This window comes from Amborella trichopoda, chromosome 1, assembly GCF_054954075.1.
Source record: "Amborella trichopoda isolate Santa Cruz 75 chromosome 1, AtrichopodaSantaCruz75HAP2 v2.0, whole genome shotgun sequence".
NCBI lineage: Eukaryota > Viridiplantae > Streptophyta > Magnoliopsida > Amborellales > Amborellaceae > Amborella > Amborella trichopoda.
In genome coordinates, this window is record NC_142336.1 from 55,807,753 (window position 1) to 55,824,804 (window position 17,052).

A 17,052-nucleotide genomic window follows, 5' to 3' on the forward strand; every position below is an offset into this window, starting at 1 on the left:
TTTTATTTATTAACTTTTTGTATTATAAATCATGTAGTGTACTATTTTTCTTACAGTTGTCAATAATACATTTTAAATTAGATGATATTATAAAATATTTTGGATTTGTTATTATTTATATAATAAAATAATTATAAAATATTGTTGGTATATAATATTATAGTTAGTTAGATTGTAATAATTTGGGTTTTTTTAGTGGATTAGGATTTTCTGCCAATTCGAAATTTTAGTGGCCAAATTTTCATCGATTTAGTCAACTCTTTATTGTAGTCTATATATAATTACATAATTAATCCATGATAATCCTATGATTTCTTTTGTGTGATGTAAATTTAATGGTAAACATAAGTTCATACAACGAAAGAGTATCTCAATATTCACAAATTGATGAAAAAAATAAAAGTTAATAATATAGTACCCTCATTTCTTATTAGATTCCTAAAAAACAACATTTATAATAAATTTTAATAATTCTTTCAGATTTTTTTGAAGCTTTAATCCGACCGATTCAGCCGATTCTCAATCCGGATCGCCGATTCACCGATCCAAATCAGGTTTTAAGGTGCTTGATCCGAGTCACCGATCCGCTTTTTAAACCATTGGTTTCCACCACTGGGAACCGACCCGACCAATTCCCGCCAAAGACCCACCTATTATTTGACAAAACGGGTCGGTTCCATTGGGGAATCGACTGATTTGGCTCCACCCTTTATTATTTATTTTTTAAAACTTTTATTTTGTTCGAAATTTTTTTATTATTATTAGCCGATTCACTCAACCGTATCGGCCATTCCGATTGGAATGAGCCAAACAGCACAGCCTTTCAAAGGGACCGATCCGTCCAACATATCCATTTTTTCCAAACACTGTGAACCAAACAAAAAGATACAGCATTATGAAATCTATTACCAGGAATAAATTTGACCAAGATGAAGATACATTTCCTATAAATTGGAAATCTATTTCATATATGAAATCTATCACCAGGAATAAATTTGACCAAGATGAAGATAGATTTCCCATAAATTGGAAATCTATTTCATATATCCACGGGCATAAAATAAATTTTTTCAAGATTTTTTTTTTTGGGTAGTTCAACAATAGGAATCACATTTGGGAATCAAATTTGAGATGTAGTATTGCACACTGTTATCTATTCCACTACACTTGATGGGAATGAATGAATAATCCTTTATATTCTGTAGCTGAGTTTAAAATAGCAAACACTCATTTTCCTATTTCTCCCTGCAATTTGTTTCATTGAAAAAATTAATTTTTCAATTATCTAAAATTTTTAATCCTTCTGCCATATTTTTTTGAAATGGACCTGCGACTTGACAATAATATTAAAACTTACATAAAGAAATTACAAAAGAAAAGAGCATTATAAAGTGGCTATTCAAAAAGGCCATCCTATTGCTTCAGCAATTAGAAATGCGTAACTTACAGTATAAGTAGACAATCATTTCTTCTCCAAAACTCGGAGTTTTGCACTTCGACATCTGCGGTTTAGTTGCTCCTCCTCTAGAGATGGAGTTATTGGTCTCTTTGTCAGAACGACCCCATCCTTTCCTTCTATGCTTCCTTTGCTCCAACCTTCTCTCTCATCTGGAGGAGTCAAACCACCTCTCTCATCCTCATGAGCCAAACCTTCCTCAAAATCCGCTTTCTTGACGATGTCCAGGAATGTCTGCTTCACTATCCTGTCTTCTAAACTATGGAAGGATATAACTGCAAGCCTACCACCAGGAGAAAGGCACCCGAAAGCTGCATATAGTGTGTCTTCCAATGTCTTCAGCTCATCATTCACTGCTATCCTAAGTGCTTGGAAAATGCGGGTAGCAGTCTTCATCCACCCCTGCCTCCCTGCACATTAGTATGATGGCTCACTCTCTCTCTCTCTCTCTCTCTCTCTCTCTGTGGAAGCAGGCATGTGTGTGTGGGGCCAGGATTGTGTGTGCATGTGCATGCCCACATACATGTGCATGTCATGCATAAATACACATGGTTAACTCGCACTCCAAAACACAGTACAATAAATCATGGTAGCATAGAATATGTAGGCTCAATTGCATTCATATATTTGGTTGGAAAGCATGGGACAGAACTTGCAACTCAAGGGTTGAGAAGAAGAGCTCCACACCACTAAAGCTACAGGGAAGAACTCCAATAAGCGTTAAATTTTGTACTCTAACCAATGATCCACAAAATTACTTTGCTTATCAAGGTGTTGAAAACTTTTTTAGCAACTAACTAGCATAATGATTGATGAAATTACGGGCACAACTTCAGTCCTTGGGATTTATGTACTTCAACTTATCATTGGGAAAGTTAAACCATGCCAACAACCACTTCTTCAGTATGAATTAATCAGAAAACTGGTAGTAGATAGAAAGGAAATATACCTCCTGATCGGGTAGAGGAACCACTAATAAGATCTACCAATTCGGTAGTGGAATGCAACCCCCCGTTCACACGGGCCTTGACAATCTTGTTCACAATGGTGCGCCAGTTGCTCTCTTCCCCAAATTCCCGAAAGATTCGACCGATCTCAGCTTCAGGCCAAGAATTCAATATATCGGTCGCTTTCAGACTAGCCTGTCAGGCCTGTTACAATTAGTTAGATGAAGCTATAGGCTAACAACCTTACAACGGTAATAATTATTAAAAAATGTCACAACAATTATGTCAAGCCGCAGTAAAATTAATTTTATTTAGTATTTATGGTACTAAAACAATCACTAGTATGTAAAGTCATTTAAAAGAACTTGATCCGGGGAGAAGAGATTGAATACTAAAATTGTTTGGACAATCTGAAGCAAAATCGGATAGTGTTTCCTAATTACATTGATTTTTGGTCGGGTATAAAATACAAAATTTATTATAACATAGAAAGAATAGTATTTCCTTATTACATTGATTTTGGTACTGGTATAAAATACAAAATATATTATTATAACATAGAAATTCACATCCAATTGAGATATCTGTAAGTCAAAAGAGCATATGCTCCCTCAAGTAAAACACCAAATTAGGAGTATTTTAAGGACCACAATCTAGGATGTAACCTCTTCAACCTAGCGACCAACCTCAAAAAATAAATAAATAAACATGTGCCTGAAAAAAATATAAAAATGAACAGAGGCCATCCAATTTTTGGAAAGCCAGATTTAAGTGTTTAACAACTCAAAATCCAATTCTATCTTAAAAACTAATCATCTGGTGATTCTTAGGTGCATCTCGAAATTTCAGATCAAACAATCTTCCTAAGTAGCTCTTTCACCCAAGGGAGTGAGTGTGCAGCATGCTAGCATAGGAACATGCTATACACTCTCCATTTATAATAGTTTAGATTCATCTCTTCTGTATTTCATTGACAAAATTCAGAAATACTTTATAGTTTTGTATTTTGTAATATTTTTGGCAGAAAACACGCTACTTGATATATCTCTATTACCTTCTTTTTTTCACGGCTCTCAACAGAGACATATTTAACAGCATAAGCGAATTGTTATACATCTTAAAAGATTGCAGTCCCTTTACTTTCAAAGAATACGAGATCACCTTGCTCAACTTGTATAACAGACACATCTTCTTTTTCTTCGTTTTCTTTTTTTGTTAAAGATTGCATGTTGCACTAAAAAGACAATCCTGCATGTCAACCACCTGAATTTACACTTCTATGCACAAGAAGTGGAGAAAACTTAATTGTCTTGAGAAAGACATAACAAGAAGTGGGCAAAGAAATTGTGGCTATGAAAACCCACGTAAAGAAGAAGCTCTATGTGTACCACATAGCACCGACGTAGGAAGATCATAATGACATTCCCCCTTGGTTGCAGATTTGAGTCTCACAATGACCCCTGAGAGAGGGGCCATGATGCTTGCTGCTGTCAATAGTTGCACAGGCCATACTGGTTTTTTGTTTTTGTTAGGGGAAACAGGAGAGGTACATGGTCACATTCTTACAGAATAATTAAAGACACAACAGCATGCCAGTTTTGATATTATTATGCAAGTATGTTGCATAAACCCATTATGAAGGAATAGTCTACCCTCTTTTGGCATAAAATTACTTGGAATGTGGTACTCCATGCATGACAACTAATAATCATATGTAAAGCAAGGAAATGGTAATCAGTCCTATTTTTATGGATAATAAAATGGCATTCAAACTCTCACCTTGGGATTCATTCTCATATCAAGAGGGCCATTGCTTAGCACACTGAACCCTCTTTGGGCATCATTAACCTGTGCAAGAATAAAATAAAAAGAAACATTACTTAAGAATGGCCTATAAACTAATAGAAATTGACAAATAACAAAATTTTTGTGTCCTTTCCAAGATGAGGAAATTGACAAGCAATCAATCGCCTTCTAATAAGACTCACATCCCACAGTTTAAAGCTCAACTGAAGTCAAAAACTTCTTATTATTAAAAAGGATTCCCAAACAATAGAAAACAGACAAACTCACAAAAATACAATGAATATTTTTGGAGGGGATAAGAGTGCATACCTGCATGGATGACATTCCTAAATCCATTAAAATCCCATCGATACCCTCAGAAACAAGACCTTCATGAATCTCGCTAATAACACTTCTGATATCTCTAAAATTTCTTTGAAGAATATGGGCCTTCAAAGCTCTTTTGGAAGTATCATCCGCAAGTACAGCATTAATTTGCGCACAAGCCAGTTTATGTGCAACGGGATCTACATCTAAGCCTATGAATATTTGCAATTCAGAATGATCACGAATTATCTGCACAAGACAGTTCACCAAAAATTTACTCAACAAAAATAAAACCCACTATAAAGCCAGATATCAATGGATAAATAATGAAAAGCTCCAAGAGTCAAAACAAAAAAAGATGTTTCACTGGAATTAGTGAAGCCCAACATGAAATTTCCTTTTGATATGACACTAATTTATATATCTGATTATTTGGTAATCATACCAACCGTGCAAGCTCACCATAAACTAAAACTCTCACACTTGTAAACTAGTAGACCAATACAAAAGATTTGGTGATACAAAGTCTCCCTTACTGGATTTCATGTGACTACACACATCTGGGCCATCGAATTTATGAAACGTTCATTATGTCTGGAAAGGAGGACCCCAAATTCTCAAGAAGCAATCCTTTTTAAAAGCCTCAAAGAAGGAGAAAAAGAAAAGCCAAGGACTAGATGGTACTTGCCTTCTACTAGTTGATGTCATTCCATCTTTATTTTCATTCACCCCAAACTTTTAGTTCTAAGGCTGTAAATCAAAGTGGCTGGCCCACAGGCTTCTGGGCCATGCCCAGTTTCAGGCCGATTTGGTGCCACTGTTAGGTCCACAGGCTGAGTCAGGTCTAAATATTTAGACTATTAATTTTCAGGCCAGTCTCTTGCCTGGAATGCCAATCCCATTGATCCCATGTTATATGATTTTCGATCAGGTCAAAAGGATTAAATTTCTTCTTCGGGAGTACATCATGATCCAAATAGTTATCCAAATCAGATTTTTTAGCTTCACCACTCGAATAAGCAGTTTAACTCCCAACACCAACCAACCATTTTTAAAGAACAATGGGATCAAAATCATATAGTCCCCATAAATATTATAAAATAACTAATGAAAACGTTAGACACGTGCATCACTATGTTGGTGATGTATTTTATGGAAACAATACTCCACTACCATCATCTTCAACCTAAGATCTATAGCTACTGCAATTACTAAAATCACCCTGATTGTCACATTTTAGTTGCATCCTTGAATTATAGATCTAATGAAAGAAAATGAACAGTTGGATTCTTCAATCAACATCATTTGAATATCCCAAAGACCCAAATCAAATCACTTCAAAGTAAAGATTAGTAGTCGAATAATTATTCCAAAAACAAAATTGTAGCATCAAAAACAACTCTTAAAAGCCTACAAATAATCTCAACCTTCATCTAATCTTCTGCACATGGTGCACACTTGTAGTGATTATTTATTAAACATGTAATTACATTGTGCATTCTCAAAAAAAAAGAAAGTGTAATAACATTGTTAAAAACCAAAACATTTTTTAAAAATTGCCCATGGTGAATTTTATTAAAAAATCCAAAATCAATCCCTTTTTACTTGGTAGTCATCATTAATGAGCAATTTTACTAAATTTTGTAAGAGGGATTGTGCTGCACTTGCAAATTTTATGGTTCGGCTGACATTTTAATGGCATCATGTATCTATATCTTCCATCCCCTCTTGCACTATCACATTAATAATGTGCACATGACAGAATTGCCCTTAGAGTAAAACATTTTGTGCGACATCATTTAAACAGCAATTTTTTCAACAGTATCATCTAATGCTTCAGAAAACTACAAGTGCGGAATAAAAATGGATTAATCTTCAATGTTTCTGCAAGGTTGAACTCAACATATGAAATTTTGAGTTTTTAACAAGTCCTTTAGTGTGTAGAATGTACTTTTACTACATAATCATGATGAGGTGCACAATCCGCATAAGATTGGAATGAAGGCTGAGATTTATATCTAAACGTTTTTCTTAATACTAAAATTTTATTTCCAAGACGCAATGATCCAACTGTTGTAAGGTGACATTCTACATCAGAGAAAAAAACTCAATCTATATCAAGATGAAGTAAGACCCTGAACCCTTTATGGAAATCTGTAAATAAAAAAAGTTTTTAATTACAGTGAACTCTCTAATCACTATCCCTGGTGACTTTTTAAAAAAATTATTAAAGATTAGATATTACAAAACCCTTTTTGTACTGATAATTGAATAAATTCCCTTCAAAATATAACATATTAGAGCTCGGCCGTATTTCATTTGAATGGGACAACTGATCACTAGCTCGTGTCTTCTAAAAATAAGATAATAAAGTCAAAACATGAACAGAAATATCATTCCAAGCTACTATTATTAGATTTCTTACAGGCTAGTTTCTTGGATTGGAAACATTTTACCTTTTTCAACATCTTTGGACATTTTTATTCATTATAGTATGATCCCTTCAAACCTCAAGTACTTCTATTTCTCTTTTAGCTATATTACGCTATCCAGATTAAGAAAAATTAGAAGCGATCACTGTTAGAAAAACTGGGCAATCTAACCACTAACCGCCCAGTAAATCCGGTTTTGGGCGGCTGTGGTGATCGACCGGTATTTAAAACAAAAAATTAAAAAAAATGTATATAAATTCTCAAAAATAAGGAATTTGGCTTGAAATGCATCTTTTAATATTCTTTACATTATGGTAAAGATTAAAAATTGTTTTTGTCATTAATACTCACTTTAATTCAAAAATCTATTTGTTAAAATTTATTTTTTTCATTAATTTTCAACTTCATTTGAATGTGTTTGGTTTTAATCATTCTTTATATGTTTTTCATATTTTAGTAGAGTTTATTTTTTGTATCTTTTTAATTTTTTCACACTTTTTTGACCGCCCGGGACTTGCCCGGTTAGAACGGTTGAAGCGGCCGGTTTACCGGTTAGGCCGGTTAAAGCGCTTCCGGCCCCATGTCCAGTTAGCTGTTCCGGTTCGATCTTGCAAACACTGGAAGTGATAGAAAAAATAATCCATTAAAGTCATTCGAACAATTTAAAGAAGTAACTTATTGAAGACATTCAAATGACTTGCATCTTTATTGTGCTTCCATGGTCTTCTATAAATTTTAGAAAATAGGGAATTATCAAAATTATTGGTTCCTACTACTTTTGATAAAGTTCAAGAGATAATTACGTATCACGAAAAATATCAATTGAAAACCAGTAACATCTTTGAAAGAAATATTAAAAATCAACAGAAACATTTCTTCAGATCATTGGGGGGAAAGAAAAAGGTCATCAATGAAATGATTTTCTGTCGTTGTAAATAAGAAATATCTGCACTACAAGCATAAATTTGGGACACATATTTACATGCCATATGAGGGGGGGGAATTCTCAATATGTATAAAATAACACGGTCTAGGGTTTAGCACAACACGATTAGAATCACATTATTTTGAACAAAAATATCCAATTTATCAAAAAACCAATCATTTTACTCACTGATTGAAAATTTTACAGACATCTTGAGAGTCGGGTGAATAAAAAGATGAAGTGTTCACTTACAGCTGAAGAGTGGCCACCAGCACCCATGGTGCAGTCAACAAAAGAGCGAAGGTTACGAGCCCTAAAAACCTCAAGGGTCTCACCGAGAAGAACTGGTACATGGCACCCATCTGCCATGAACTCTTGGAGAAGATCTTTCTGGAATTCCTTTTTGGATCGAGTCCTTCGAACTAGGACTTCATTAAAGGACTTGCAGGAAACTTTAGAAGATCTCGATGGTATAGATGAACGGCTTCTTGATTTGAGAGCAATTAGGGTTTGGGGGATGAAGTTCATGGAAGGAAGCCTCGAGTTGCAGAGCCTGGCCATGGAGGTCGAGATGCCAATTGAAATGCGGGGGTTTTATGTCGCAAACTCTGGAGAGAGAAATGGGGTTTTCCAGAGGGGTGTGGTTTGTATAAGGCCGAGGACTTAAACAATCGAAGTAAGGCGTACCTTCAAGTCGTACCAAAATATAATGTTTCAGTATTTATGATAAAATAAAACTTTATTTTTATTTTTATTTTTATTTTTATTATAAAATTTAAAGATCCAAAATAGTATAGATCTAGTAGATCATTTAAATATCTTAAAAATTGATGGTCTGGATAATACGTTATATGATACATTAGTTCCAAGCTTGAAATTTATTTTTTCTCATATGCATACATTTTGAGGTCGAGATGATCGAATTTGAAGATATGTCAGCATTGAAACAATGTTTTTTAATGAATTTCTGATATGCTCCTTAATCCAATTGTTTAGTGCCTCACCCTTATATAAACTTTTCCTTTTACAAATCCGGGTCTGATGCAAATTGTGAAAAGAAGTGTTGAATTAAAAGCGAAACCACCCCTCAAAATCTTTGGCGCCTGATGATTGGCTTCAAAGTCTATTTCAAATTTTGGCGCAAGGATTTATATTTGAGGGACGTTTACATAGGTAGCCTCAAAGTGAGGCGTACTTTTAAATTTATGTGAGGTATAAGGTAGTCTAGATGTATACTATTTTAGGATTTTTAAATTTTATAATAAAAGTAAAATTTTAATTTTATGTTATCATAAAAATTTCTGAAACTATTTAAAGGTACGCTTTCCTTCAATTGTTTAAAACCTCAACCTTATATAAACCACACCTTTTGCTTAATATCTAAGCCAAAACAAATATAAGGGGGAGAGAGGTTTAAGGGCAATGTGCAAAACAAAAAGAAAAAAAAAAAAACTTGCAGTTCAAATCCAAAAACGCCTATCTAGATTGGGAATTGGTGGTAGGTGAACCACCTCCCAACCAATATTGTGAACCGGCATGATGCTACCCTCAAATCAGAATCAAACCGATGGATTGGTTTGAGTTTGACCGATGCCCAACCCACCAATAAAACTTTACAACTCGAAGGTTGCAAAATCAAACCCACTTGATCAAAAATTGATCATCTCGCTTATCGTGGGCAATGATTTCATGCAATTGTTGTGTAGTGATATGATACAATAACTTTAAAAAACCATCTTATGGATCTAAATTTTGAAATATATATTATTTTTATTCTAACGAACAATCACAAAAAAAATGAAATTTTGAAAATACAACCTAGAAAGTATTTTTTTAGCCCAATTAATGTAGGCTGTTCATTTAGGTGAGATGCTTAGATCTAGGCTTTAGAAGGATTTTTTTCATTTCTATTTTTTTTTTTTTTTTTGATGCCTTTATTATCATTAGATAAACAAATGTTAAAAAAGCAAAAAATGATTTGGAGTTTATAAAAGCTAAGATCTTGAAATTCACAAAAGGAAAGGCCTATATTCGTTTTTGGAGATGACTCATTTTGACCGTATCTAGGGTTAAAATATATATATATATATTTTTTTTAGATTGATTATTGAGATGAAGAGAGTGTGTGTGTAAAATTTGGGATCATACAAATACCACAAACATGGTTTTTTTAGAAGTGTCGTTGCAATACACTATGATACAACCGTTATATTAGACCATTGCTCATTATGGTTTATAACACAAGGCAAAATCAAATCATATACTGGAATCTTTTTAATCAACTTTGGTTTTTTATTTAAAAACATTTTTTTGGTGTTTTTAGCCCAATCCATCAAATAACAAATTAGTCTTCAAATTTTCAACTAAATTTCCTCAAATATGGCTCTTATAAAAGTCCATTGATCCCTCTACAACATCGTATCATCAATTTGAAGGATCAAAACCATTTACTTGAAAGATCAAGTCCATAAAATTTCGGGTTTTTTTCTCATCCCAATGTATTGAATCAAAGATCATCAATTTTCATCTGATTTTCGACAAATTTCACAAGGGCTTGAGATCTAAGAGGCTACTGATTTCACTAGTAACGGGTACTTCGGTCTTTTAATTTGTGTTCTTTTTGTTTCGATTTCTTTCTCAATATTAGGGTTTAGGTGAAAATTTGGATTAAGAATTAAACTTTGGATTTGTCCTTGTCCAAATCTGGTTCAATTGATTCCATTGTACATGATTTGTTTCAATTCAAGTGATTAAAGCCTAGTTTTATGTAGATCTAGTCTGATTTTGGGCTCAAGACTAAACCCAAGGGTTTTTACTTGATTTTATATGGCAAATATCTCTTAATCACTTTTTTTTTATACAAGGAGATCACAATTACCATTGCCCATTTGATGTGGTATCCAACAATTAAAGGAGTCACACAAGTCAAGAAATTTTATTTTGATTTTTGTTGCCCAATAAATTACATATCCCTAGCCACCCGATTGCACATGTTATGCTCCATAACGATTGTAACCTTTGGATTAAATCGATAAAAAACGACCACTAAAATCTCGAATTGGCGGAAAAACCTAATCCACTAAAAAAAAAACAAACCAAATTATTACAACCTAAATAACTATAATCCAAAATTATTACAACCTATCATACTTTAATATTATATATTGCAACAAAAATTGTTGGTTTATATTTTATTATATAAATAATAGAAAATTTAAAATATTTTATAATATCATTTAATTAAAAATGTATTATTGACAACTGTAAGAAAAATAATATATTACAAGATTTATAATGCAAATAAATAAATAAAATATTTGATTGTCAATATATAAATTATTCGAATGCGCATCAATTTTCAAAATAACACTTCAAATTTTTTAAAATATAATTTTTTAGAATTCTAGAATAAATTTAATGGAAGAGATTATTAGAGACAGAGAAATATTTCAAATATATATGAATCATATCTTAAAATCAATATTCCTAATTTATGTTAAAGCTTACCATACTATAAAAATAAAATTTATAATTAGATTAGTTATTCCTAGTTTGTATTAATAAATATTTGTTGTATAAAGAAATATCTTTTATTTTTTTGACAAGAAATACTTGTTGTATTGTTTTTTACAATAAAATATGATATTTGTTGTGTTACTTCTTCTTCTTTTTTTGACAAGAAAAACAAGAAGATGTTATATTACCTTCTTCTTCTTTTTTGCTTGTTGTATTACTTTTTATTTTTTTTATTTTTTTATCTCTTTTATCATATTATTTTATTCATTTTAGTTTTTTTTTAAGACAAAAGTAAAAACCTATAATCTTTTCTTTTCTTTTTTTTTCTTTTTTTTTTATGAAGGCAAATTTTAGTTTTTTTTTAAAGACAAAAGTAAAAACCTATCTTCTTTTTTTTATGATATTATTTTTTTAAAAAAAATTATGAAGACAAAAAGTGAATTTTGCACAATAGCATCCCAACTGGGATTCAAACTTGAGATATCAAGTATAAAACCTCTACTGTTAACTACGACAACCCTTTGTGCACTACTAAATAATATTTTACAATATTTACCCATATTGTATGAATTTTCAATATAATATCGCTTAGCGCAAGTCCCACATCAAAGAATTGGAGAAAGTCTATAAGATATAAATACCTTTACAAAAGCCTTAATGCCAGCGCGATAGAGAGAAAGGGTAAACTGAAATGATATTTTGAAAAAAATTACCAAAATGTCCTCAGGTAAGGACTCACTCGTGACGTAACTAAGCGGCTGGAATCGCGATTTATGACGTAATAGGGGCGATTCACGATTCAAAATTGTCGATTCTCTCCTAGGATCCTATGACGTAATAAGGGCGATTCACGATTCAAAATCGTCGATTCTAGATTCAAAATCGTCGATTCTCTCGTAGGATCGAGCGATTCCTGTATATGACATAATAGGGGTGATTCACGATTCAAAATCGTCGATTCAATTCACGATTCAAAATCGTCGATTCAATTCATGATTCAAAATCGTCGATTCTCTGCAATTCACGATTCAAAATCGTCCATTCTCTCCTAGGATCGGGCGATTCCCGTGTATGACATAATAGGGGTGGTTCACGATTCAAAATCGTCGATTCTCTCCTATGATCGGGCGATTCCTGTGCCGAATCGTGAGTTATGACGTAATAGGGACAATTCACGATTCAAAATCGTCAATCGTCGATTCTCTCTTAGGATCGGTCGAATCGTGATTTATGACGTAATAGGGACGATTCACGATTCAAAATCGTCGATCGTCGTTTGTCTCTTAGGATCGGGCGATTCCCGTGTCGACTGTGACATCACTAAGGGGATGGAATCGCAATTTGATTTATGCCATAACAGGGGCGATTAACGATTCAAAATTGTCGATTCTCTGCTAGGATCCTATAACGTAATAGGGGCGATTCACGATTCAAAATCGTCGATTCTCTCCTAAGATTCCCATGTATGTAATAGGGGCGATTCACGATTCAAAATCGGTGATTCTCTTCTAGGATCGGGCAATTCCTATGTCGAATCGTGATTTATAACCTAATAGGGGAGATTCACGATTCAAAATCGTCGATTCTCTCTTAGGATCGGGCGATTCCCATGTCGACTAGGGCAAGTTCGTTGTGACTCACCGATTTTTAAAACCCTACTTACAACAATTGGATACCAACAGAGTCCGTTGCAACTCGCCGATTTTTAATACCCTGCTTACAACAATTGGATACCAACAATCACATGGCTCAAAATGCCCGATCTGCACACACATGTAGCTTAGCACGCTTGTTAAGTGCAAGGTGCATCATCAAGCACCTTACCGTTGCGACTCGCCAATTTTTAAAACACTGCTTACAACAATTGGATACCAACAGTCACATGGCTCAAAATGTCCGACCTGCACACATATGTAGCTTAGCACGCTTGTTAGTGAAGTATAAGGTGCATCACCAAGCACCTTTAGGCCCTGCATGAGCACCTTTGAAGTGCTTTATATAGTTTTTACTCTATTTGGATATTAGAAAACAAGTGAAGAAGATATCCCCTTATCAAAGATGACTTATCTCGCTCCATTGTTTGAAGTGCGATAAATAGCTCGATGCTTCTCTCGACAAATAAAATAAAATATACTTTCCAAAACACTACAATATAAAAGAGATTATTTCAAAATAACACAATATTCTTAGTGTTTTAAAACCTGTATCGACGTGACAAAATGTTTAGCCAGAGTTTAGTGTCGGATCGTTGGAGCTGTGATCCAGATCATGTCTGGATTGATATGTATCTATGGTCCACATAAATATTTAAAAAATTAAATTAAATAAAAATTAAAAATGAGAGTTTATGGGTGGATATGTATATAAGAAAAGTCTTCCCAACTCCTATAGGCGAAAATGAACAGTGATTTTGCTTGTGCTCATCACCGTCCAAAGTTCATCGCACTATCACTGTTGTTCGGTGGGTTTTTTATTTTTATTTTTTTTCTACGAATTATAATGATTTGAAATTTCAAGCGTGTGTACATCTTAGTGAGGCACACCTAAGACAAATATAAAAAAATAATTCGTAAAATATAAATCGATCAAAATACCCCTGTAAATTTTTGGGGGTATTTTTATCGATTTATATTTTACAAATTATTTTTTTTTATATTTTTATTAGATTCTTCTATTTTTTATAAATAGATTATCCAAATTTAAGATCATTCCAATTTATAGAAAGAAAATGAAAATTGAAACACTACCGGACAACTGTGACCGTGCGATGAAGTTTTGACGGTGATGAGGGTAGGTAAGTGAAATCACTGTTTATTTTCGCCTATAGGCGTTGGGAAGATTTTACCATATATATATATATATATATATATATATATATATATATATATATATATATATGAGAAAAAATCTTGTCTGCCCACGGCTAGATAGCTACAGTGTCAGCCAATAGCCTAGATTGAATCTGGGCCGATCTGATAGTCACGACCTTATTTCGTATTTGATTTTTTTTTTTACAGATCCAAATCACTTGAAATTTGGAACGTCTATTCTTTAAAACTGAAAGAATCTAATAAAAATAATAATTCGTAAAATATAAATTGGCCAAAATACCCCCGAAACATTTCGGGGGTCAATTTATATTTTACGAACTCTTTTTTTATATATTTTTATTAGGTGCGGCTTGATGAGAAGAAAAAACGCATAAAATTTCAAATGATTTGAATTTGTAGAAAAAAAGGAAAATTCAAATATGAAATGTGATTGTAAATGTCAGATCAGCCTAGATTAAATTTGGGCTATTGGCTGATACTATAGCAGTCACCCCATGAGTTGACAAAATCCTCTATATATATATATATATATATATATATATATATATATATATATATATATATATATATATATATATATATATATATATGAAAAAGTCTTCCTGACGCCTATAGGAGAAAGTAAATAGTGATTTTGCGTACCCTCATCACCGTCAAAGTTTCATCGCGCGGTCACGATTGTCTGGTAGTGTTTTATTTTTCATTTTTTTTTTATAAATCAAAATTTCTTGAAATTTGAAGAGTATGTACACATTATTGAGGCGCATCTAATAAAAATATAAAAACAAATTATCAGCAAAAAAATTTGACCAAAATACCTCCAAAACATTTGGGGTATTTTGGTCAATTTTTTTAATGTAAAATATTTTTTTATATTTTTTGAAGATTCCCTTATTTTTGATGAATACATACTCCAAATTTCAAATCATTCCAATTTGTTGAAAACAAATGAAAAATAAAATACTATTGAACAATCGTGACCGCGCGATGAACTTTGGACGGTGATGGGGGTAGACTAAATCACTGTTCATTTTCACCTATAGGCGTTGCGTAGTGTTTTGCTATATATATATATATATATATATATATATATATATATATATATATATATATATATATATATATATATATATATGGGCAAACTTTCAATGCTTCCCCTACAACATAAAACTTACGTACTTCCCCTCATCCAACTGTCCATTTTGAATGGAGGGCTAAGATTGCTCCAATCACAATGTCACGTCTCTATATTATTTTATTTTTATTTTTATTTCTATAAACTATTTTGACACCAAATTTTGTACGTCCAATCCTCTATTGAACTCACACTAGCGAAAAATATAAAAATAATATTTTCAATAAAATAAAATGATGAAAATACCCTTGAAATTTTCAAGAGGTATTTTGGTTATTATATTTTATAGAAAAATTCTTTTTAATATTTTTTATAGATGTGCCCCAATGAGAAGATGGTACGTACCAAATTTCATATTCATACAATTTGTATAAAACAAACTAAAAATAAAATACTTTGAAACGTCGGATCTAAGATCAAATAGTGAGTGGCTCTCTTGATCAAAATTGGATGGCTGGATGGTAAGGGAAGCATACATCTTCTATACTGTAGGAGAAGTATAGAAACCTTTCTCTCTCTCTATATATATATATATATAAGAGGGGCTTTTAAGAGGAATTTAGCGAGGACACGTACCATCCCAAAACCAATTCTGTCCCAACCGATTCCCGCATTCCAGAACTGAAGGCGTTGGATTTTTAAATACTAGTACTTTTCAAAGCAAAACACAACAAAAAATAAACGGTCTTTTTTATACATTTCCTTTACATTAGTTTTTCTAAATTTTATGAAGTCTATTTCTTGAGTGACGATCACTCGTAATAACATAAACAAAACAACAGTTTAAAGGATTGTTTAGGTGAAATACAATTTGCATAGCGTACGATCAATCGTCTCTGTCAGAATAGGATAGGGCTGGATCGCCCACTTTCCACTCACTATATATTTTTTATTATGGGCAGTTGGCATACGGATGCATCCGTAGCTGTAGAGGTAAGGTGCACATTCAAATTTTATCATGATATATAAATTTGATGTAAAATGTTTTTAAGATTATTTCAAAATCTATTTTTATATTTAATTATAAAATTTTAAATTTAAAAAATGGTTACAATCAAGTAGATCTAAAAACATATGAAAATCTTGAAAATAGACGGTATAGATAATATGTTGTAAAATATATTATTTTTGAGAATTATTATTATTTTTATTTTTCATGGTTATACATCTCGATGTCGAGATGATCAATCAAAAAGGTTTTTCAACATTAAAACTACTTTTTCCGATGGATTTTTGATATGCATCCATAGCTCTATATGAAAAAGTTGCAACTTTATGTAAACTTTTTTCTGTTTTATGATTTATTTATTTTTTTCTACTCTTTTTATTTGTATAGACTAGAATCGATAAGATTTGTGCACTCGAATTTGAGTGGGCAACGGGGCAAGACTCCCTTACCCCTATTCCCCACAAGGCCGGCGTTGGCCCTATCAAGGCCAAGCAAGGCCTTAATGACTCAGGCCTAGCTATCCCGCTGTCTTATGGGCGTGGTTGCCTAGGCCTGGCCTGACCCTTGGGTTACATTTATGGCCTAGACCATATATCTTTAGATTCGGGCTAACATGGCCGAGCGGATCCGGGTGGCATACATGACTTTTCTCACACGCACGAAGTATACATGACCTTTCCACGTGCATAAATCACAGCCCATAGAAACTCACGAGCCACGTCCGCCATAGGGAACGAGTGGATTACTTT

General features: G+C 32.9%; 1 protein-coding gene across 2 annotated transcripts; it reads right to left on the reverse strand.

Annotated features, from left to right (window-relative positions):
- Nucleotides 1-311: 311 nt before the first annotated feature.
- LOC18440848 (mraW methylase family protein) lies at nt 312-8,559 on the reverse strand. 2 transcript variants are annotated; one of them, XM_006850985.4, is made up of 5 exons: nt 8,125-8,550; nt 4,519-4,764; nt 4,183-4,251; nt 2,406-2,598; nt 312-1,866 (listed from the first exon to the last, which is right to left on the reverse strand). In XM_006850985.4, exons 1-5 carry the CDS (start codon nt 8,431-8,433, stop codon nt 1,463-1,465), a joined length of 1,221 nt encoding a protein of 406 aa, XP_006851048.3. In that variant the 5' UTR covers nt 8,434-8,550; the 3' UTR covers nt 312-1,462. The 2 variants fall into 2 exon arrangements, 1 of the variants encoding a protein (XP_006851048.3); XR_016040098.1 differs by having other exon boundaries at nt 1,586-1,866; nt 2,406-2,607; nt 8,125-8,559.
- Between the last annotated feature and the right edge of the window lie 8,493 nt (nt 8,560-17,052).